The sequence below is a fragment of the Triticum urartu genome, chromosome 2A, assembly GCF_056163025.1.
Source record: "Triticum urartu cultivar PI428250 chromosome 2A, HENAU_Tu73, whole genome shotgun sequence".
Taxonomy (NCBI): domain Eukaryota; kingdom Viridiplantae; phylum Streptophyta; class Magnoliopsida; order Poales; family Poaceae; genus Triticum; species Triticum urartu.
In genome coordinates, this window is record NC_141874.1 from 755,499,185 (window position 1) to 755,524,584 (window position 25,400).

Consider the following 25,400-nt stretch of genomic DNA (forward strand, 5'->3'; position numbering starts at 1 on the left):
CCCCAAAAGCACACAAATATAAACCCATCTGTGCAAGCACCGACACACAAAAAAGAGGATAATCTGAACACACAACACTCATGTACGTATCAGCAAGAGTAGCAAATCCGCTCACTGCGGCTCGGATGTACTCGTCAAAGGACTCGTGGTACTCATCATATAGCTGCCGTGATTATATCGTTCTGCGCAACAAAAGAGACAAACAGTTGGGGGGGAGGGGGTAGAAACTCTAGAACAGCACGGGATCAGATGAAATTGGGCCAAGCCTTAGGCATGGCCGGAGGAAGGTGGGGAGGAAGGCGACTTACATGCAGAGCATCATCCATTCCCCTAGATCGATCTCCTTTCTTCGGATCAGAACCGTGGTACTTGGCCTCGAAGATGTTGATACTCTTCTGCATGATGAAGCTCCATCCATTCCCTCCAGATCAATCATCTTGAGATCGCCCTTGCCCTGTCATCGCCGTCGTAGCCACCATTCCTCCACACCATGGTCACAAACCCTAGAAGCGGTTGTGTTCTGTTGCGTCCGTCGCGTCGTGGTTCGTATGGTCTGGGGAGAGATTTATGGTGGACGGGAGACGGGGCGGCCTCACACTCGCATCAAAGATGTTTCGACTGGTTCCCTCAGTAAAGAAAGGACGCTTCGACGGGGAGGAGCATTCGATTCCACTTCTGCGGGCCAAGAAGATGGAACCAACGTGTGAGTTCTGGTGCACGAGCGGGATCAATTATTGGCTGCAGATCTGAGTCACACCTGCGGAAGAGAAAAAGGATGATTATATGTAAAAGAAAAAATAGAAAAACTATAATGACATGGAAGCCTACATGTCAAGATAATTGGTGGTAGTGGGATGATGATGTGGATAGGCTGCATGTCAAGAGAAATAGGTTAGTGGGGATTAACTATTTAGGTATTATAGATACGGTGATTTTGTGTTATCTATTAATCAATCCACATGTATGTGAAAAAGTTTCTTGCGCTAGCAACCGCATACTATATTGGTGCTTTGTGTTATCTATTAATCAATCCACATGTATGTGAAAAAGTTTCTTGCGCTAGCAACCGCATACTATATTGGTGCTACAATGTCACATGTTGACGATTCTAGTTTGCCAGGTGATGAGAGGGTACGCAGGACTTATGTGTTTTTATAGGCTAGTTGTTACTGATTAATTTGAGAAATCATTGACTTGGTAAAAATCTTGAAGCAAGTTCAAAATTGGACACCTCAATTAAAATCATTGACTCAGTCAAAATTGTGAAATAGATCCAAAATTGAACACCACAATAGAACCAATTAACCAAATTCAAAATAACTTCAATCAAAATTGTTGACCAATCAAAATCATGATCCAAATCTGAAATTAATCACCTCAACTGAACAAGAGAGCTCCAAAATTAGGGAGGATAGTGTTTACTAGAAGCGGTTAAATAAAAGTGAGTAGAAGAGATGATCTTATATTACTAGAAGCTCCAAAATTAGGGAGCATAGTGTTTACTAGAAGAGATGATCTTTAGCAATTAGGCACATTATTTTCAACTACTCCATTACTCAACGGATAGAGATGAAATAAAAGTGAGTAAGATCATCTCTGTGTATGAAATGATCCAAACTGAGATTAAAAGTGGAGAACTAAAATCGCCTTGGTGTACGAAATAGTCCACACATTGAACCTATAAACCTCGCTATGCAACCCGCATAGCTGAGGCACCTGCGAGCGCTAGCGATTTTCAGGCGTCCGATGGTTTTACCACCGTACTTTGTTTTGCTGCTGGCACTCGGTCAACCGTTACTTTGTTTTGCACGTTCGGAATTCCTTTCCAGATGTATGACGGGTGGGACTTGATAGGTGTGGGGTCGAGAGAATAAGGCAAATTTGTTTGTGTTTTGGGTGAACGAGGCTGTGCGGGATGACCATGAGAACGTGGGGCAGTGAAAACCTAGATCCCACTACGATGAAAATATCCCCGCCGCCTCCTCCTCTTTCCAACCCGGCGCCGCCTCCTCGCTCCCGCTTCCGCGCCCTAGCCGCCAGCTCCTGACGCAGACCCTCGAGCCATGGGGGCGTTCGTTGCAGGGTCCTCGCAGCTGGCCTCCCGTGCGCGCGCGCCCGGCCCTGGCAGCGCTGACCTCGCCGATGGCCTCCTGTGCGCCACCTCTTCTTCCCCGACGACTCCTGCCTGCACATCTCGCCCGCCGCCTCCGCCTATCATGGACTCCGCCGCGGGGTAGCTACCGTCGGCGCCCGGCCCTGGCAGCGCTGCTAAAGGATCGTGGGACGCCGTTCGAGAGGAAGGGGGAGGATTACTGCTGCCTCCTCCAGCTACACGGCGGCTTCGCCCCTATCCTCGTCGACTGCAGCGTCGCTCTCCTCGTCTGCCACTTCTTCTCCACCGCACCCTTGCTCCAGCATCAACAGCTTGTTGCCATGGTAAGCCACCTCCTCCCGCTTACCTCCTTATACACATGCTTCAGTGCGTAGGTCTGTGAATAATGGTTGACTGGCCTTTTTTTCCGGTGTGAATCACACATGTTCAGTTGAATGGATATCTAAGAGGACCAAGGTGATGTTGTTGTGAGATCTTCGCAAAGGGAGGTCAGTTCTTCTCTTATTTAACCAAATCATTGCTCTTTCTCGTACTTCAGGTGCTTGGAATATGTTGCTTGCTAGCATTCTAGCCTTAAGTTACTCATACTTTAAGTTCTTAGCACGCCATTCCCTCTCCTGGGTGTTTTTAACAGTGGTTGTTGCTCTGAGATGAGGAGGAGGGCATACGTGAGGGTGCCGAGGACACCAATTAGCAGTCAGTCATGACATGTCCCATCACCACTGAGGGTTGGTTGTGAATGTCGGCGGCTGGGCACAAGAGGTTTTTTCCATTATCTTGGTTGTTCCTCTTTTTTCTTATCATTTGTTTTCTCATGTACATACCTTATGTTCAATATTGCTACTTTCTATCCAAACACCTCATGTTCTGCTAATTTGGGGCTCTCGTTATGTTTGATTGTTCACATCTGATGCCCCATTTCCTCCATGCAGGTTTGTTGTAGAATTACCAGCTACAGCAGCAACTCACTCAGCTGTCACAACATGCTATCGGCTTATACCAAGGATTTTTTGTTTGATTAATAGCTATTCTTAGAGGATGGGTCCAGCTATTTCTTAATTTGATATGGAAGATAGGCTTTGTTGTTACCTCAATCTGGAGGACTAGAGTATTCTGCTTGTACTTGTTTCAGTATCGAAACTATTTGTGTTTGTGATCAGGGTATGGAAGTTTTGCTGGGAAGTTATCTGTATGGCTCCATTGAGCAATGACTAATATTGATATCCCCAACATGAATCCCTAGAAACAGTATATATATGCTTCTTGCTGGAACAAAAATGAATCAAAGGACTGCTCTAAATTTAGGAAGCAAACAAATCTGAATAGTACTCCCTCCATCCGAAAATACTTGTCAGAAAAATGGATGTATCTAGACGTACCTTAGTTTTAGATACATCCATTTTTATCCATTTCTGCGACAAGTAATTCCGGATGGATGGAGTATCTATGAACTGAGCCCAAACATACACAAACGAATCAAAGGACTGCTATGTATTTAGGAAGCAAACAAATATAAAAAGTATCCTAGAAATTTACACCTCTCTCATTTCAGTTGTTTTTTGGAGACCTCCTTGCATATTATGCTTTTTTATTTAACTTTGTTTCAGATGGAAAAACATTATGTATTATATTGTAGAAGATGAGGATAACCATCTCATTTTTGTTTCGTTAGAATACGGCACTAGCTCTTTACCTACACTACTTCTATGTATTTTTTGGCTAAAATTTGCCTCTTCAGGACAGAAATTATCATTTATCACCATTAACAGCTTGCTCAACCAGGCTGTGGCTATTCCTATTGGGAAGAAATTAGAAAATTATGATCACTCAATTTTCTATAGCATGTATATATTGATGGTAGTTTCTTCCATTGAATATGTGAACCAGGACTATAAGGGTCTCCTGACAACTAAAGTTTTACCTGCTACTAAAACGGCTGAAGCAGAGTATCCAGATCTTCACTAGCTTTGCCAGGTTTTTGTTCTGGTACTAGCGCTAATGGCCTATTTTCATTTTGTTGAACTATGATTGTTTTTGTATGCTTCTTCTCTAAAAGCAAATTGTGTTCTGTTATAGTTACAATCAGTGTGGGGCTGAAAATTCACATCGCCAAAAGAATTATAGAATTTGATAAGAGAACAGTTTCTTAATAAGTAAATAAGACACAAATACAGTGTCTAACATTCTGATGGAATGAACCTGCTGCAAGAGGCAATAAAAGTGACGATGCTTGATTTTATTAATTGACATGATGAAATACAAAGTAGTAAGATAAATGTGGGCGTTCACCTAATTTGATTTTTAACTATTGAATGGGCAGTTGGTGACGTACTGTCAACTTGGTACATTCAGCGTGCGTGTTCAGGTTTTAGGGTGAAATTTAATGCAAGTTCATTACTTCATATTTTCCTACATATATGTTGGCATCTTTGACTTTGATATGTTCATTACACTCTATTGGGCCTGCTTTTGACCCAAGTATATTGCCATGCAGTCATGTGAAAAAGCATTGGGCTTGCAGTGGAAGAAGTCCGCGAGAAATGCTGGCCTTTTGAAGCGACAATTGACATGGCTGTAAATACAAGTTTCTTTCTTCGATGTCTATCATCTGTTTTTATGCTAGCTTTGATTTATCTTATCCGTCAGTTGAAACGGTTAGTCCTGATAGGTCGACCACTTATATTGTTTTAAAGGTTCAGTGAGCAAATGGGAAAGAAAGGTATCAGTAGATTCACACCAACGTAGATTACAAGAGTACAGGTTTATCTATTGAGGTGTGTATCCTTCATAACATTGCCATTTTGATATGTACATAGCGGTCGGAGGATTTAACTATGTTACTATGTTGTTTCTTTTGTGAAGTAGGAAGTGATGAATCGAACAAGGAGTAAGGGTAACACAACGACGTGTTTGATCTTTGTCCATTTCTGTACTATGAAACCCAGGTCAGGATTCCCTGTTAAGTATGTGGTTGTACCTACTGCTAAATTAGTCATGCACAGTGACACAACGACGTGTTCAGTTTTTGACTGTTTCTTGACTGTGAAACCGAGGTTAGGGTTGCCCCCTCTTAAGTGTGTGGTTGCACCTGCTGCTAAATTAATAATACAAACATGCCGCTAACAGATGATGTCACAGCTTAGACAATCTCTGAGGTCAAATTTGTGTATTCTAACACTGGTTTTTTCATTTCTATCCTACTACTTATAGCTGGATTAATGCATTTATCTATCTCTCTGTTTCTGTTGTTACTTACTGCCCTTTTAAGTTTTCTATTCCGAGTTGGTTTCATTTATTATTTGCTAACATCCACAAAAATGGATACCCACTCTTTATTTATGACAAGAGCAAGTACAAATTAACTTGCCTAAGGTTTAGGGGCACAACAAGGTTCATGTCAAAAAATTATACGAGCAGCATGTTAATATGTTCGTACATAAAACTTTCAGGTTACTAATTTATCTTTGTTCAGAGATTTTGCTGCCCTTCATTAATACATGTCAGAGCTATGGATGCTGAACTCACAATAGTTAAGGGGGTGTGAAATAACATGTTTTGTCATGAAACAATGACATATTGAGAAACTATACATTCCGTAATGAACTTGGTATTTGAATTATCGCAAGTTATAATGTTGTACAGTTTGAGTAATTACGGATGATTAGTAAACTCTAACCACAGAGATGATGTATAAATAAGTTAATGTATTTTTTGCGGGGGAAATAGGTTAATGTATATGTCCTCTTCTTCTTTGTAGGAGTGTACAGTTAATGAAGTCAGTTTTCCGTACTCGATTAATTCAGTTTTCAGTTAATGAATTTAATGTCCACTTCTTCTTTGTAGGTCCCAAGTTGGTTATTGTTGATTTTTTCTCATGCACAACCCATCATAGGAATCAGTAGGATCATCTTGATGGATGTAAGGACTGCAACAGGTAAATGTCTTGTTTTCACATTTGAAATTATAGCTTTGAACCCTCCATAGAGAAATTATGCCCTAGGTGTGGCGTGAGCAAGAATAAATGGGGGTCAACGATTGTAGAGGATGGATACAGACATGACTAAGACTTACTGTTTGTTGTGATAAACCTACTTTGTATCTTAGATTATAGATTATAAAAATTCTCTCAGCCATCTTTGTCATCTGTAATTAGAAAATAGGAATAGTACTCCAACTAATTTGTATCTGAACTAAAAACAGGCGAACCTGACCTAAACAGGCCACATCAGAACAACTTTATGTTTCTTATCTTTGCACCCGCCGTTTCCTATTGCACACTTATGTGATTATATGCTTTTGGTTTGGGCTGACTTTATACGGTATATATATCGGGCATATTAGTTCTGGTTGCACTTGCATCAAGGCATGCATAAGTTTATCTCTTCAACTATCCGTTTGAATCTGGTTTACAGACATGGTGTCTCATCCTGGAAAATCAACAAATCCATTGACACCGTGTGTAATATTTTTACATTCTTTTGTTCTTGGCCTGCTATCTCGAATGCAGTTTGTTTCGTACTGTCAAAACCCTGTCATAATAGGAAATCTCTGTTTTTCTTTGTGTTCTCATTTGTGAGTTATTTCTTATTTCTCTTTTCAGTTAATGGATTTGACCTTCCTACAAGTAACGTTGCCAGATCCTCATGTTACTGCACAATACTTCGGCAACTTAATAATGTCATGGATTTCTCAGACCATACATCCCTTCTACATCTCAGGGTAAATTCAGGGGCAGGTACAAGACTCCCGTATGCTGTGAGCTCCTCCCAAAAACTGTAGACTTTGTTTTTTTATTTTATGATACACCCTCCACTAGAGGCTCAGCACAACAAGGACATTTTCCTGTAAGACATTAATTTAAATGAGGGTTGCTGGTAAAGGATGGTGCAGGTGATGAATAGATGAGGAAGCCGATTTGCACTGCTCAGAATGCAAAAGGACCACCGTAGGTAGGACATCTTTGATTTCATTGTCTCAACCCGAGTGCTCCTGTATATAATGTACACCCTCTGTTACTAAATATGACACTTTTATAGTTTAAATTGTACTTTAAAAATATCTTATATTTAAAAACATAGGTGGTATGAACTGGTGCCTTGAGTTACCATAAGCTAGGTGACCAAAGCTATGCATATGATGCCTATGCTTCTTTGCGGAACTGATCTCATGCCTTTCTGTGCTTCGACGATTTTATGATTGTTGTCTAAATATTCCAACTTGCATGGTTTGAAAGCTTGGTTTGCTCTCGCCCTTTGCGCCATTGGCGCAACGGGTCATCTAGTAGATTAAAAACAGAGAGCCTTAGTAATTGAAGTATTTCACGGTACAAAGGAAGCATGTTTGCTGACTGAAGCACGCGAAGGATGGACATGCGCTTCACCTAAGAAAGTGGGGGCGAGAAGCACGGCGCTCACAAGAACATGGATGCTGTTGGGGTTAGTGTCGTCTAGTCCATGAAGGCCTCAGCGTCAGCCAGGTCAAGCTGCGACCACTCTGTGTTTGGGTCTCCGTCGCCTCCTTACCTATGGGCGGCATCCTTGCCACGCGCGTGGAGGATGACGCGGAGGCCGTGGAGGGCGAGCTAACGCGAGATCTCATAACCGATTCCATTACTGACTCCCGTCACCACCACAGCGCTCGCCGTCGCGAGGCCATCCGGGAGGCAAGGGCAGAACCCCATCAACATCCAACACCCAACAGGCGACAGGAAACCCCCTCCAAAGCCGCCACCGGCAGGGACGCCGGAGATGCTAACAGCGCCCAAGCTACACCAACAGGAGCGCACGCACTGACCTGCCCCATCGAACGGCAGCCTCACCAGCAGGGCGTGGTAGAAGCCGGCCCCCAACGACGGCGAACCTGTAAACAGCTTTTTTTTTTTTTGAGAAACACCTGTAAACAGCTGAGCGCACACATCCTGCGACCGCCTCCGGCCCAGCTGGCACGCCGATAGAGCCTCCCAGGCCGTTACGCATTGACGGCCCAGGCCCATACCTCTTCACCGCTGACAAAAAGACCCACAAATCACCGAGCTCGCCAATGCAGTTTACCGACGAAAGACCCGGTCAAAATCCCACACATCCTTTTTTTTTTGTGGGGGAAAATCGCACACATCCAGTGAAATCAATAGCCTCGTTAGCTCCTGGGCGATTTTGCCCAGGGAGCTTAGTGATATATAGGAGATAGAATGATATATATATATGACACTGTAAAAAGTAAAAAAGATTGGTTTCCACCGTTATTGGCATTAGCTCCTACCAGATCAACTATAATAACAGAGAGATAAGGCCATCCCATGGACTGAACTGGTTCTACTGGGGTCATTTGAAGATGGATCACTAGAGGTTCCATGCTGCTAGACCTAAACACAAGAACAATTTTTAGCTATAACCAATAGAATATGAAGCTGAAAAGATCTGCGCAACATCTAGTTCTTTACCTCCTCCTAATTATTATCTCTTTTATGTAATGGCAGAACTTACTTGGTGCAAATCTAGAGACCTGAGGTGCAATGTCTAAAATTAGCTATATATATATATATATATATATATATATATATATATATATATATATATATATATATATGTTTCAGCAACTCATGAATAACTTGCGTGTGATAAAAAGAACTTATGGATCAGGTAACAGCTTCCAAGAAAACATGACTTTTTATTGATTCCGCTTTTTCTAGGAGGACAACGAACAAATTTCGTACATCTTGTCATCCCCTAGTAGATTAGTACCTCAAATTACTTACATCTTCTCCGTTGTTTCCCTGTGCATTCCCCTGGCTTTCATTTGATATACTCTGCTTCTGCATTTCCTCACTTATCTCAGCAACAACATTGGACTCCTTTGCAGGCGCGGCTTGCAGAACTTCAACATTGTCAAGTTGCTCCGTAGTTGGGCCACCTTCTGCATGATTCAATGGCTCCTCGCATGAGTGCAGAATAGATGGATGGATCAAGCTCACATTCCTGCAAAACATTATCCATAGTTAGGTGCAGTAAATCAATGCATGATTAATATGGTTCAAAGATATGCATTTTGGCTTCAAAATCGATCACATCAACACCACAAAAAAGAAGACCGCCAATTCAGCCTAAGTATACTTGGAAATAATACATTACTAGATCACTGATGGCGTGCGTTGCTGCGCCCGTCTATTTTGGTAATAAAATTATTATTATAGTAACAACATCTAGTTAAGAAAGCTCATGTAGCTGTGGAATTCATTTCTCCACATTTACTGACAGAATTCATTTGTATGCCTTACCGATATACAAATCATAATCCATTGTAGCATTGAAGACACAATTCAGCAATCGATGACCTTTTAACTCAAGAAATCAAAAGAGATGCACCATGGTCAAGGTAACTAATAGCTCTTGATTGAGAAACACCCTTGGTCCTTCAGCATCACTCTACTCAAGAGCAACAAGCAGTTCAGGAGTTACCTGAACAATGGTTAAGGTCACTTGTCAGGAAGCCTTGAACCCTGCAATATAGCAGAAGAGTAAGGAAATGTGATTTAATACACAACATCACAAGACAAAATATTCTACATGCCAATGTACTAACAGTATAACGCCAATGCAAAACTTACTCTGAGCAACCATTGTAGCCTTTCCAAACTTACTAAAATTTGAAAATCATGTTCATAAACGTAGATGATAATTACACTCGAGTAAGCCTACACACAAAACAACCTTGGACTTGAATACTTTTGGTATTCAAATCATAACATTGCTTACCTAAACAAACAAGATCTACTATATTTTCATTTTCCACATCTACATTTTATTATTTGGGATAAACCTCCCATTGACTATTAAGGCTAACCTTGAAGCTAATATAGAGATCACTTAGAGCATGTTCGGACTCCCTCCGTCTCCGCAACTCCGTTCCGGAGCGGAGCGGCATGCAGTTGTAATTTATGGAGCAGCTAAGACGATGCTCCGTCCGCTCCGCTCCGTGACAGAGGAGTGGAGGGTTGCCGAACATAGCCTTAGATGACAATAATCTGAATTTCCTTGGCCAGAACTAAGATAACAATGTTTGGATATTTGAGTCACACAGAATAGAAGCACGTGGGTGGAGAAAATAAAGATGTGTAGAAATATTAGGGGCAAAGTGACACGGCTGCATCTCAATAATATTATCCAAAAAATAATAGAACCAGGCAACAAATCCTGAAATTAAGAACCACGAAAGCAAGTAGTCAACATGGCATGCAACTAATTTAGATACAACACACTGCATGTTTAGCAGTACTCACTAATTAACATCTTAGTGCACCAGCTTTGGTAGGAGAGTATCAACATGTGTAGAGCTGCTGAAAAGAAGCTGCAGCTTAGTTGCACTTTGGGTAAAAAAATGATTTCAATTGGGCTTTAGATTCCTGTAGCACTTTTTGATGACATGAACAACCTCCTATGTGATGCTAGCATCATTAGTGTAAAGAAATCTGTAAGATGAGTTGGGTAAAGAAATCACAGGAAGTCTGTATGACTTACACAATTCTCATTTGGACAAACGAAATTCAGTTACTCAAGTTTGAAAACTTAATGTAAGATTTCTTGAGATATAGAAAACTGATGGGTCCAGATGAAAGGACCTGGCCAGCAGCATTGATGTTATTACATAGAAGTGCACTGCTAAGGTAAGTTGTTAGTGTGGACAGCTAACGTATTGACAACCAGTGCATGTTTGCAGAGCGTAATCAGAGAATTACATATAAAAACCTTCATCGTAAAACATGAGAAATTCAAAATGAACATAAAGAGTCAAACATATACCTTGATATAATCCTTGAAATTTTCCATTGGGGTTTCAATTAGCTGTGCAAGCAATCAAAAAGGAAAATGCCCATCAGACATAGAATCAAATATACTATAAGAATAAAAAATAATAAGTTAAGTTTAGATGCGTAAGTTAAATTACATGGTCATAGGCAGCACATAAGTAATCACATTTGGTGGTGCTTGCCCATTAGGCCACAAGAGCTTCTATGGGATGAAAACAATATCAAGCAATTGCATATCCAAGCCATGTGAGTCTGGTTTACATACAAGAAAAGAAATGCATTGGAAAGCTCCGCTTACATCGAGAGGGAGAGAATAAATCATAAATCATAAATCTGCAGATTGATTTGATGTTTGTTTGGCGAATTGGATTAGGGAGATGACAGACATTGCGGCACAGATTATGTGTGCCCTCACCTTTGGCAAGCTGCCTCGGGCTCGTTGCTCACCTGTTTTGCATGCGCCTCAGTGCCTACACATCAAACACGTACAATAGATCAGGGAATATCAAGCATGCTTGTGTGCTAGCTATTAGTTGACCACCGAGTCACTTCCTCCATCCTCTACAGGTTTGTGTATCTCTCCGCATTCTGCAAAGAGAAGATTGAGACATTACAAATGTCCTTAGTTGCTAGTAATATAGAAGCATCATCAAGAAACATAATCATTTGCCTGGTGTGCTGGCATGAGGTTCATCAATATCCAACTCTAGAACGAATAAACTCATAATACAAAGAAATATATCAAAAATTTAACAAAGCTTATTTGTGATTAGAAGGATTGGGCATTACATTCAAGATTGTGACCACAACATCCCTTTTGTTCTATAGCAGATGGCGTGGATCAGTCACATATGAACATCCCTTTTGTTCTATAGAAAATAGGAAAGGGGAGAAGGGATAGGACGGGAGGAAGGGGGGCACGTTGGAGGGGGCTGGGCTATGGTGGCCGCGCCACCATGAATCCCGCTGGGCGCCACCATGGATCCCGCAGCAGTGGAGGTGCGTGGGACGCGGCGGACGAGGGTCGTACGCGCGCGGAGGAGAAAGGATAGGAGAAGGAGGACGGGGAGGATACCTGTGCCACCGTGGATACTGCTGGGCGCGGCCGCCATAGGTATACCTGCTGCCGACCTCCATCTAGGGTGCCGCCGGGGATGGGGATGAGGACCGACAATGGGATGCAGTATGGGATGCAGTATGGGAGGAGCGTTACAGAAACGGCGGCGGAGCGACCTGGAGCGGCAGCGGTGGCGTGGAGAGAGGGAAGCAGCCTAGAGGCGGCGATGGCAGTGTGGACTTGATCAACATCCGTGAAGAACACCGGTGGCGGAGACACGGATCTGCAATAACCGGGAAGAGAACCGAGCAGAGAGAGGGAAAGGGGAAGGCGTACGTTGATACTGCAGTCTCAAATCCAGTGAGACGATGGACCAGATTAGTATTAGTAGGAGGCGAACGGGAGGGAGATGTCTATGGGTGAATCCTCGGGCACGGGATACCATCACGGCGGCGAGCGGACGCCGTCGTAGAGATCGTGAGAGAAGGGAGAAGTGGGGGGCTGAAGCGGCGCCGCTTGTTTCACTCCGACACCTGGCAAAGCGTTCAAAGGCCCATGTTGGCCAAATTCACCAGAGAAGCCCAATTTTGTTACGGGAGCAGCAGCCCATGCCCACTCGCAAAAACTATAGCGATCGTAGATTGATCTAGTGACCAAAACGATCGCAAATCTAGATCCAACGGCAGAAATCAATGATGGCCTGAGAGGGCTAGAAGAGTGCTCGGTTATAATATATCTAAATGGACACAATTGTGAAAGGGTGGCCTTTGGCTTTAGAGTGAATGTGTGCCTCCAAGCTACCTTTGGGCATGTATTGAGTCAGCAGTGCTATGAAATTCAAGTTGGAACAGGTATTCAATATCCATATCAAGTTGTGATGCCGAGCCATACACAACACTTGAGATTCAGGATCAAAGCTCCTCACGGCATGCTCAAATTAAATGTTGAGCACTTTTATCGCGACAAGCAAACCATCTTCCAGTTGGCCCTTGAAAGCTTTGTCGAAACTTCACCGCAAGTAGGGTGTCCTCGTTGAAATTTCCGGTTGCAGGAATCTCATGGTAGGATGCTAGTCTATGGCTGATCGGACCATCTTATCTTTTTCATGATTAGTGAAGCATCGCAAGGCTGGAGCATTTTTTTTCATGGTCCACCACTCTTATCTTGAGGAATAGATACGTGAAGCATCGCTAGCTGTGAGACTATTAATTAAAGAGTGAGCTGGATGCCTTAAAAAGGAAAGAAAAGGACAGGCACCATCTACTGCCGCAATAGGAAACGCATCTTCGGTCCGAACCGTCCCTCTCTGCATCTCTATTCATGTCTCTTTTCTCTTCCCCACCGAAAATTCCTCCCGATCAGTGCAAACTGCTCACTCGCTTCACTCTCCACCTCCCTCTTGTCAGCACGATATCCCAGCAGAGGCATCAAGCCCCCGCCACCGCAACGCCGTCCGTCTTCTCCTTCTCATCCATCGAGGTCTGTACCACCGCACAGATTGATAAAACGGCGGCATAGGAGCGCTGTTCGGTCTGAAGTTTTTACGGACGTCGCCGCCCTTACGAGTCTTCAGTCCTCGCCACATCTAGAAGAACTCGCACGCAACAGGCCTTCTGAAGGTAATCAACTTCTTCTTCCTCGAGCATAATTATCTCCGGATCTACTTCTGTCGGTTAATTAATCGTGTTTAGGATGCTGTTAAGTTCCATCATGCTACATATGAATGCTCCTATTTTTAGTTGGTCATGTTATGGAGATATTCTTAGATATATCTGCTCTCAAATGATTCATTTACCAAAATAAGTAAATAAATCAGTTTGATGTATATGTCTGCTCTCTGCTCTGAAACTAAGGCTGCAGGGCTCCTGCTGCTGTTCCCCAGAATTTTCTCTTATAAAAACTACGTGCTAGCTTGTTAACTTGAGAAACTCCCGCTCCTCTCTAATCATGTCTAGAATGCTGTCAAGTTCCGTCATGCTACACAGAGAAACTGCTACACCTCTCCCTTTTATTGATCGGTGTAAATTCAGATTCATTTCACCAACTAAAAATCAAATTCAGACTAAGTCTGAGCTGCAGGTTCCCCAAACTGCTACACCTCTCCCTTTTTTTCAGTCCCGAGGACGTTTCTTCTGAATTTCTTACATAGGTTTCCACTTATTAGCAACCATCCTCACTAATTAAACTTTCTGCGATGTTGCAGGTCCAACACCAGCTACCGGCAGAGAGGCTGCTACCGTGCGGCACCGAGTATGGCCGAGGTTGTGACCGGAGCAATGAGCACCCTCCTTCCTAAGCTATCCGACTTAATCACGGAGGAGTACAAACTTCACAAGGGTATCAGGGGCGAGGTCATGTTCCTCAAAGCTGAGATGGAAAGCATGGAGACAGCTCTCCTGAAAGTTTCCGAGGCACCAATCGACCAGCCACCGGACATCCAAATCAAGCTTTGGGCCAAGGCTGTGAGGGACCTGTCATATGACCTTGAAGACAGTATCGACAGATTCATGGTGCGCATCGAAACCCATGGACAAGACAAGTCCCATAGCTTCAGGAACTTCATTGATAAGAGCATCAGCTTGCTGACCAAAGGCAAGATTCGTCATAAGATCGCCATCGATATCAAAGACATCAAGAGCCGCATCAAGGAGGTCAGCAAGCGGCGTGATAGGTACAAGGTTGACAATGTGGCCGCTGCCAAGTCAACTGGTCCAAGTGTTGATACCCTTCGTTTGTCAGCCTTGTATACAAAGGCCAGTGAGCTTGTCGGCACTGACGAGAAGAGCCTTGAGGTAGTCAAAATGTTGACGGAGGGAGATGAGGCTTCCAAGAAACAGCTGAAGGTGGTATCCATTGTTGGATTAGGTGGATTAGGCAAGACAACACTTGCCAATGCAGTGTATGAGAAGCTTAAAGCGCAATTTGATATTCAAAAACAAAAAGCGCAATTCGATTGTACGGCTTTTGTTTCCGTGTCTCTTAATCCTAGCATGGATAAGATTTTCAAGAGCTTGCTCCATCAACTTACCAACCTGAAGTACGAGAATATTGAGGCAACATGGGGTGAAGCGCAACTCATCAGCGAGATAAGAACATTCCTTGGAAACAAGAGGTATGTGTATGTGTCTGTGTTCCTACCGTATCATTTCGTATATGGATAACAAAAGCAAATTGTATTGTTGTGAGCCGTGTGAGACTCTCAAAATGTTCTCCACTTTGCATTTAAGATGGTAAACTTTATTACGTAGCTCATCTCTTCTCAAAATATGTGAACTTATATAAACTTGTAATATATATGTTTTGGTAATAATTGAAGGTACTTGATTGTTATTGATGACATATGGGATAAATATGTCTGGGATGGCATCAAATGTGCTTTTAGAGAGAATGGGCATGGAAGCAGAGTAATAATAACAACCCGTATTCTTGATGTTGCGCATCAAGCTGGTGGCGTTTATCGGCTAAAGCCACTTTCTGTTGTTGACTCGAGGAAGTTGTTCCACCGAAGAATATATGAGACCGACAACAAATCACCACCTAATCATTTGGTTGAAGTATCTGAGAATGTTTTAGAAAGATGTGGTGGAGTGCCTTTAGCTATCATTACAATTGGTAGCCTGCTGTCCAGTAAAAAGGGAAGAGCACATACACATGAGTATTGGTCCAAGGTGTACAAATCTATGGGTTCTGGACTAGATAATAGTCATGATGATGTTAAGAACATGAGAAGGATATTATCCGTCAGTTACTCTGACCTACCTCCACACCTAAAAACTTGTTTACTGCATCTCAGTCTGTATCCAGAGGATTATGAGATTGAAACTGAGCCATTGATATGGAAATGGGTGGGTGAAGGTTTTCTAAAAGAAGAACAGGGGATGAGCTTATATGAAGTAGGAGAGGATTATTTCAACCAGCTCATTAATAAAAGCTTGATCCAACCAGTAAAAATTGACAATGTGAATAAAGTGCGTTCTTGTCGCATACACGATATGGTGCGTGACATGATCACTTCCTTGTCAAATGAAGAGAATTTCCTAACAACAATTGGTGGTCCGCAGCCAGTGAGTCTACCAAGTAAGATCCGCCGACTGTCTGTCCAGACATGCATTGAAGACGTTGCTAATCAGCTACCACCCATGGGATTGACCCATGTGAGGTCACTTACTGTGTCTAATCCAGCTTTCAGTTTGTTGCCAGCATTGTCGGGTTTTCCAGTCCTACGTGTGTTGGATTTAACTGGCTGCTGGGAGGTGGATAATAATCATTGGAAGGATATATGCGGTTTGTTTCACTTGAGATATTTGAGTTTAAAGGGTACCTCTATCACTAAGATCCCAAAAGGGATTGGGAATCTACAATTCCTACAAGTGCTGGACATCAGATTCACTGGAATAGTGGAAGAGCTTCCATCAACCTTTATTCACCTAACACAACTGCTGCTAGTCGACATGCTTGATAGCATCCGTTGTGATGTGCCAAGGTGGATGTGCTCCATGTCTTCCCTCTTCTCCCTAAGCATCAGAATGAAAACACTAGGAGAGGAGGACTTTCAAGTCCTCGGGAGCATACCGTCTCTCAGGGAACTGCACATACAAGTGAGGAATTCTACACGAGGCAGACACAAATGGTTCGTTGTTGGCAGTGGTTATCCATTTCGGTGTTTAACAAGGTTCAGTGTCGAGACTAACACCATGCAGTTGAGGTTTGCACAAGGAGCCATGCAAAGTCTGCACACCGTTGAGTTATTTTTTCATGATGTGCATGACACATTACTTCAATTTGGCGATTTCATTTTGGGCTTAGAAAACCTCTCTTCACTTGAGAATGTCACTGTCATGTTCTACAACAACGATGAAAACAAGACGAGAAATGTGAGAAATGCAATAGAGAAAGAGATTGATATGCATCAAAACATGCCCAAATTGACGTGGGAAATCTGGGTATGTTCTAAATATTCGGTAACTATTTCATATATATATATATATATATATATATATATATATATATATATATATATATATATATATATATATATATACCTTAAATACAGTTACCGACTTCTCTTCTTTTTAACCTCATGTTTTTCTACAATGTTACTTATCTATCATTTTTAAATATTAGCCATTTTTAGTGATTTTTTTCATAACTACACTTATTAATTTACTTTATATGTTCGTTGATTGTAGTTTTATTTTACATTATGCTTATTTATCTCATTGTACTTCTGGCTTGTGACTGTTCTAATAGTGTAATGCTGAATCGTTTCTCTGGGTCAACTAGCTTGCACCATGGGTGGTAGGTTGGCCTTTAGATCACCCTTCTCAAGCTTGTGTGTTGGGAAATTACCACCACAATGGTTTTTTAAGAAGTCAATGTGACTATGCATGTTTCCCAGATGAGGAAGTAGATTAGGCTGAGGGAAATGATTTGGAATAGTATCCTGATCATACTTATCTTGGACTCGTTTCTGTTGCAAAAAGAATGTTTCCATCAGATAAAAAAATTCATTCTTTCGCACAAGATTTATTACATAGTAAAAACTCAGAAAATGTTTCCATAATCCAATCAAGGAGGTGCGAGGCATCATATAGTTTGTTAACTTCATAGTTGCCTGTTCATATGCTTTTTTTTGCTGATCACGCTAAAACAGAGACGGTCTACAGAACAGTTATAATGTTTCTTGTTATTCACTGACAGGAAAGACGTCATCATCTTGAGCTTCGTCACCAGGCCCGGCGGACGTACTTGCAATGTATAACTTAACATCCTCTAAAAGTATCTCATACAAGTTTGGCCAATCAGTATATTCAAATGAAGAAAGATATTTTTTCTGTTCAAATAGATTCTTCCTGAAAACAAAGATTGTGGCCGTACTCAACTTTTTTAGAGGCTTTGCTATTTCGCTAGTAGTTGTCAGTAATATAAAATAGGAGATTGACTGAATTATTAGGAGTATAAACATGATTAGGATAGAGTTAACGAGATACTTTGAATTCAGTCGAAATCGTACGTTTTACTCTCGCGAGGGGGGATGTTAGAAGTATAAGCATGATTAGGATAGAGATAATGGGATAGATATAGAATTAGTTTAAACCTAACATGTCTTGTCTTGTATTCCAAGCCTTTACCCCTCATGTACTTCTATATATACCTCATATGAAGGTCAGATCTATAACAACATACAACAACAATTCCAGTCTGCCTACAGTTTTTACATGAATATCAGAGATTAGCGATTGATACACATTTTTTAGGGCACTAACCCATGCAGAAAAATTGAACAACATATATATGTTACTTGTTCGCATTTTGTATACTTGTTCGCATATTGTTGTAAACATGGAATCTCACATCACTTGGTGAAGGAAAGAATAGCATCCATGATAAAACGAACCCTAAACGCTTTTCAGCCTAGAAAGAAATATTTCCTGTTTTCAACCTGTTCACGTGTTCTTCACTTGAATATTGGGCAGGTGTTAGCGACAAGGCTCGCCAGACTCTGGAGAACCTGCCGGCTGAGCTGCTAGATAATGGTTTTGCTCGAGAGCTGAGAGAGGATGTAATAAAGGTTCAGAACCAAGTGCAGGATCTCAGCGACGATGAGTAGGATGCAAACTTGGACACCTGAGCGTTGGCCTAGATCGTGGATTGAATTGCTTGCAGTGATTTGTATTACTTTGAGAAACATCGATGGACCAGTTACAACATACATTGGCTGATGGTCTAGATGGTGACATTGCAGCCTTGCAGGCGCAGATGGCCACCATCAGGTTAATTACAACTCTACCACCTGGGTGGATATAATAACTGAAGATGTACTTAGAATAGCACCACACCAGCACCATGCATGCTCCATTTGCGATGGATGTAAAAAAAATGACTTGTTTTCCAAACCCTATATTTCTCTCAGATTGATAGTTTTACAGTGTGCATTAATTAGTTGATGAATAATATCATGGCACATACTCTTCGACAATGATGGTTACTACATTTATAGGCACACTTGATGTTTCTGGTCCTACTGAACTAGTTAGGAAATGCGCCTTGGCGCATGGTGCCTGGCTAAACACATTGCCCCATCATGTAAACAAAATACCTAATGTTGCGAGTAGTTGAAAATGGATCAGTTCGATGCATCAAACTAACATCAGAAGCATGGCATTGCCTTTGTATATAACATAATTATGCCCAACACATAGTACCTGTCCAAGCAAATGCCAAAGGGCTGTGCAATCGGCCATTACCAAGTGCAAAGCAACATTTTTGCTCCGTGTTAGAAGGGAATAGAGAGATTGGTGGAATTGATGATGTATTGCTGAGCCTCGTGGACATACATAGAGGAGTACATGATCTTCTTAGAGTACGAGGCAAGGTAGAATAAATCGTACGCTATCCTAAGTTTCCTAAATAACCATAATACTCAACATCCCTCATAGTGACAACGGTAGCGACACAGACGGTGAGACTGGAGAAGAATCCGAAGGTAAGCCGACAGACATCCCCCCACAATTGTTAATGCATTGCGGAATTTCTTGCTGGAGTGAAAACCGATGAGGTTGCTCAAGCAAGGCGGTAGCCCTTTGTGCCGATGTCGATGGTAGCCGAGAGCATAGGTTGGTGCAACCGTGGTTGAGGTCATGGTCGATGTCGAGTCGGGGTGGGCGGTGTCGAGGTAGTCGCCGTGGACCAGGAAGAACAGCGGCGATGACCTGAGGAGATGGCGGCGGCGATGGCTAGGTTAGGAGCGCGGCGGCGGTGCTCAAAGTAGGCGAGGAAGAACTCGACATCGTGACGAAGACCATCATGGATGGTGGCGTTCCCATGGCTAGAAAGGCGGCGCGACGCATAGCACACAGAAGTCGACGCGCATGGACGACGAAGTGGGCCGCGTGCCGCAATGCTACGACCAAAGGGGCGACGCAGCAACAGCGCGCGGGTTGAGGCGACGGCGGGGAAGACCTCAGGGCGGCAGCCGAGACCGCGTGCCACGCTCTCTACGGCCCAATGGGGCGAGCGGACGACCTCGGGGCGGCGGTGGACCACGGGCCGCGGCACTACGGCCCGAAGGGGCGACCCAGCGGCAGCGCGCGGGTCGGTGCAACCGTGGGAAAGACCTCAAGGCGGCGGCAGGGACTACGTGAAATGCTTGCTATGACTCGATGGGGCGACGGAGCGGCAGCGCGAGGGTCGGTGCGCCCATGGGAATGGCTTGGAGCGGACGGCCATAGGGCGGCGGCGGACCGCGGCACTACCGCCCGAAAGGGCGACGCAACAGAAGCGCGGGTCGGTGTCGTCGTGGGGAAAACCACAAGACGGAGACACAAGGTTCGATGGGGCGATGCAGCGGTAACCCGGTGCTCAGTCGGTGAAGAGACGCGCATATGTTGAAACACGATGTTGTACCAAACAACAGAAGTTAAACACTTTCTATAGTAAAAAGTGAGAAGGATTGGCGGAATATGATGAATGTATTATTGAGCTTCAAGGGCGAGTATATATTGAGTACAAGATTTGTAGGGCAAGATGTCTCTCCTGGAGATAAGGTAGGAGATAGATTACAAATCCTAGACTACCAAATAAATGTATCCGAAATATATCTCTAACATCCCCCCGTAGTCGTAGCGGTAGCGTTTACGACTGCGGGGGGATGTTAGAGATATATTTGGGATACATGTATTTGGTAGTCTAGGATTTGTAATATGTCTCCTACCTTATCTCCAGGAGAGGCGTCTTGCCCTCCAAGTCTTGTACTCAATATATACTCGCCCTCGAGGCTCAATGATACATTCATCATATTCCGCCATTCCTTCTCTCTCCCTTCTAACATGGTATCAGCCTTACCTCAATCCTAAACCCTAGCCACCACCGCTTCCGCACCCGCGCGCCGCCCCCGGGGCAGTCAGCCTCCATGACCGCCGCCGGGGGCCGCGTCGCCCGTACCTAGGGTTCATCCACCGTTCGTGTTGACCGGCTGCCCTAGAGAGTCTTTTTCCCGAGCCTGTCATGCAAACGATTCCGGCAATAATAAGGGATAGGGTAAAGGAGCATGATCTATCAAGATGCATATGGTTGACACGGTGTTTTTAGCGGGTTCGGGCCTCTCACGGTGGAGATAACAGCCCTACGTCTCGTGCTCCGGAGAGGCTTTGTTTTATCTGAGTATGTATCCAGAGATTACAGTGTATGTGTGAGAGAGAAGAACGGATCCGCATGCCTGCGCTAAGTCCTGAGACTAGTGACGAGAGAAAGAGAGAGGAGGAGAAGAATGAGGGCCTGCCCCTGAGTCTAGTGGTGGGGTGGCTTATATAGAGTGGGCCATCCCATCACCCCTTATGTTACAAGGTGGAGCATGAATGGCATAATGTTAACCTACTATTAGTATGATGCTTCGACTGCCTTGCTGACTGTTGGTCTTTGCATATCCGAGTGAATCATATTGCCGAGTGGTTGCCTGCCATCCGAGTGGATGGCACGTCGATATGTTTTCTCAGATACCTAACCTTGGATAATGAGTTCCTTTATCCCGAGTGTTCTGGCCGGTGCATTGGCTTGACCTCCGCCATCACTTTGATGTTGTGGATTTTTTTTAAAACTATGATGATTTTTATAGCAAATTCGGAAACTATACACTCTAATGGAGAAAAATCAAAAGTATCACCCCGTCGGCATCCTGTTGGCCGAAGAGGGACTTTTCGGCCAACCGTTGGCCAAAAAGGACTTTTCGGCCAACCGTTGGCCAAAAAGTACTTTTCAGCAAACAGTTGGCCAAAGAGTCCCTCTTCAGCCTACAAAATTCATATCAAATACTCCCAACATTCCCTTATACAAGGCCACTATCAAAAATACATTTTGCATCAATACAACGCCACCAACAGTAATCGAGGTAAAAATTAATGATGTTTCCTCGTACTAGCAACTTTTTAATACTTACATGCATGTACTCATAATGACACTCGGCCACTTCCTTCCCATTCATTCGTTGCATGCTTGTGGTGTATTAATGATCCCGATTAACGAAAAGAATGGTTGACTTGCAAAGAAGTCATTAAATTTTATCTTGGTACCTGTAATATGAGTTTGTGGCCTTGTATAAGGGAATGGAGGGAGTAGGATTTTTAGTATTTTAATTTGATTCTTTTTGCATTAGATTAGAAATTTTATTAAGTTTCTGTAGATATCAAGTTTGACTAGATTTGAAGGTTTGAATTTGAATTTTCATGAATTTTCTCAAATCACTAAATTGCCTATATTTTGAGCTAGGAGTATTCTTTTTAGATGATTCTTTTTGCTACTGGTTCTTTGTGACTTTGTTTATCAGTAGTAATTAATTGGTGAATTTTAGGATTATTTAAAATTAGGTTTTTACGCCATTTTCTCCCTCCATTTTCTCCCGCCATTTTATTTCCCGCCATTCTCTCCCTCCATTTTCTTTCCCGCCATTCTCTCCCGCCATCTTCTTTCCCGCCATCTTCTTTCTCGCCATCTTCACTTCTCAACTTATAAAACGAGCCTCATGGTGTCCACGATAGTAGATAACATTGTCTGACACGGTCTGTGTCTCCTGCGTCGGTGCTGGTGGTGGAGTGTGAAACATTGTCTGAGAGAAGTCATGAGTGTTTGCAGCTTCGTCATCGTCATCAGAGAGTGTTTCACACTTATGACTTCTCTCACACGGTGTTTCACACTCCACATGAAGGCATCACCGTCATCCTCCATCGATGCAACACTCCTTAGTGTGCCGGGACAGAATGGCGGCAAAGAAAATGGAGGGAAAAAGATTGCGGGAAAGTATTTTTTTCAAGGATTTACAAGGCACTTTTAAATATAAACTCCTATGAAGCTCAAAACAAGTTTTCTAGTAGGATAAAAGAAATAAAATACAAAAAAATATTACAAATAAAATAGCTACTGATAACTAAACAGAAACAAAAAGAATATGTCAAAGAAACTAAAGAATTTTTTTTAAAGCAATTAAAATTAAAAGAAATAGCATAAAACCTATAAAACACTAAAATAGAACTTTTTTTCATAAAAACCTAATTTTAAATAATTATAAAATTCGCCAATTAATTACTACTAATAAACAAATTCACAAAGAACCAGTAGCAAAAAGAATCATCTAAAAAGAATACTCCTAGCTCAAATTATAGGCAATCTAGTGATTTGAGAAAATTCATGAAAATTCAAATTCAAACTTTCAAATCTAGTCAAACTTGATATTTACAGAAACTTCATAATTTTTTTAATCTAATGCAAAAAGAATCAAATTAAAATACTAAAAATGCTATTTGATATGATTTTTTTAAAAAGTAGAGCAACTGTTGGCTGAAGAGGGACTCTTTGGCCAACTGTTGGCCGAAAAGTACTTTTTGGCCAACGGTTGGCCGAAAAGTCCTTCTTCGGCCAACAGGAGGCCGAAAAGTCTCTTTTCGGCCAACAGGAGGCCGACAGGGTGATACTTTTCATTTTTCTCTATTAGGGTGTATAGTTTCCGAATTTGCTATAAAAATCATCATAGTTTCAAAAAAAATCGGATGTTGTGACCGATCTAGGATCATTGGGTAGTTTCTTGGCTGAGGGAGGTGATGAAGCTATGTACCTGGGGTAGGAGCACGGACCCGTCCCAAAGAGTCCTACCCAAGGACATCCCTAGAAGAAATCACCCATCAATCGACTTGAAGGTACTTCACTCGACGGGTTCAAGACACTCGACCAAGAAGCTACCACTCGACCATGAAGCTATTCACTCGACTGCCAGGAGATCTACAGTCACTCCGTAGGCAAACGGTCAGCTGTTAAGTAGTCTTCATGGTCATTACAGCACTTTATTAGAGGCGTTACCAGTAATGCCCCATCTTAAATGTACTTTAAAACCCTGCATTACTGAGGGCAGGAGGGGGTCGGCGAACTCTATATAAGCCACCCCCCTCCTCAGTAGGAAGGGTTCGCACCCCTGTAATCTATACACGCATAATCCAGTCGACCGCCTCCGGGCTCTAAGACGTAGGGCTATTACTTCCTCCGAGAAGGGCCTGAACTCGTAAACCTCACGTGTAACAACTTCCCAATAGCTAGGATCTAACCTCTCCATACTCACCCCCCTACATCACTGTCAGAGTTAGAACCACGACAGTTGGCGCCCACCGTGGGCAGGAATCTTAGCGCTTAGTTGGAGAAGTTGTGATTTTTCTCGATCCCTTTGATCATGTTTTCTTGTGGAGTTTTTGTGGAGGACCGCGAGATCCGTCTCGGTGCGCTCACCTTCATCGTCGACGACTCCGCCTGGCTTCAGGAGGCACCGCTCGACATCGACGCGCTCCCCGCCCGCGGTGCGACACATTTCCGCACATGCGTTCGTGGCGTCCTCCTGCGGCAACCGTCGACCCAATATGGGTCGGCCCCCGTATCGTCTCCCCGCCCTGTCTCCCACCAGCGCAAGCACTCCGGTCGGTCAAGACTTCAGCGGTGGGTGAGGCACGCCGTGGCCCGCCAATCGGCAGCCCCGCAAGTCGCGGCCATCGAGCCCGTCGAATCCCTCTATGGCCTGTTCGATCTGTCGACTGGCTCCGTGGAGACCGCATCCAAGTGCGACAGCAGCGATCCAGCGGCTGAGGTTCTGGCGGTCGATGGAATACACAGTCCCCCTGGTTTCCCTCGCACTGATGGAGGCGCAGGTGGGGGCGATCCGTCGCATCCCCACGATGAGTATCTCCCCGAACCTCTCACGTCATTGCAGCGAGAGGAGCTTCGCCGCCGGAACATGGACGCGCTCCGCACTCCTATCGTCGGAGAGACCCCCGAGGCCCGGGCCTTGGAGGACGCGCGTTTGGCCAACTTGGCCGAGCGCACTCGACTGGAGAATCTCCAGCGAGCACTCGACGAGCAAGCGCGTCAGCGGGCTCCCGAGTCTAGTCGACGCCAGCTCTTCCCGCCGACGCAGGTATATCGAACCCCAGTTCAGAATCTGGCCGCCGCGGCCCGTATAGCAGAATCGATTCAGCCCTCCCAGTTGGAGGCTGGCAGGGGCTTGTTACAGATCAGAGCATTGCTCCGGGCGGCGGGAGACCAGAATTCCGCTGTCTCACAATCGCGGAATAGGATCCACAGTCGGTCTGTCGCAACAGATACAGTCGAGTCAGCTCACAGCCCGAGATCGCCCCCGAGGCGTGAGGGACGTGGTGGCCAACATGATCAGTACAGGAGGAACGAGCAGTATGATCACCGATTCGACTGTGATGATCGACGTCGAGTGCCAACCCCTCCCCCGAGGAGTGGGTCATATGCGCCTCGACGGCAAGATGACAGACGCCCTCATAGTGTTGGGCAGAGGATTCCAGTCGACCCCAGAGACCCAGGCTTTGATGCGAGATCCATCCTCGTTCAAGGTTTGGTTGACAGGAACAGAGCTCATCGAGAAGGCCACA

The 25,400-nt window shown here is 43.8% G+C and overlaps 1 protein-coding gene and 2 long non-coding RNA genes across 3 annotated transcripts; all 3 read left to right on the plus strand.

Moving 5' to 3' along the window:
• Nucleotides 1-2,434: 2,434 nt before the first annotated feature.
• Nucleotides 2,435-4,158, plus strand: LOC147987842 (uncharacterized). Its single transcript, XR_015615325.1, has 3 exons — nt 2,435-2,601; nt 2,748-2,875; nt 3,046-4,158. It is a non-coding gene; the product is annotated as an uncharacterized LOC147987842 (long non-coding RNA).
• Nucleotides 4,159-4,982: 824 nt separating this feature from the next.
• On the plus strand, nt 4,983-7,186 carry LOC147987843 (uncharacterized). The gene is made up of 3 exons (XR_015615326.1): nt 4,983-5,058; nt 5,957-6,047; nt 6,714-7,186. It is a non-coding gene; the product is annotated as an uncharacterized LOC147987843 (long non-coding RNA).
• A 6,146-nt stretch (nt 7,187-13,332) lies between these two features.
• On the plus strand, nt 13,333-18,982 carry LOC125538442 (disease resistance protein Pik-2-like). The gene is made up of 5 exons (XM_087545488.1): nt 13,333-13,592; nt 14,177-15,085; nt 15,290-16,916; nt 17,674-17,728; nt 18,450-18,982. The coding sequence occupies exons 2-5, from the start codon at nt 14,226-14,228 to the stop codon at nt 18,581-18,583; spliced, it is 2,676 nt and encodes an 891-aa protein (XP_087401614.1). The 5' UTR covers nt 13,333-13,592; nt 14,177-14,225; the 3' UTR covers nt 18,584-18,982.
• The last annotated feature ends 6,418 nt before the right edge of the window (nt 18,983-25,400 follow it).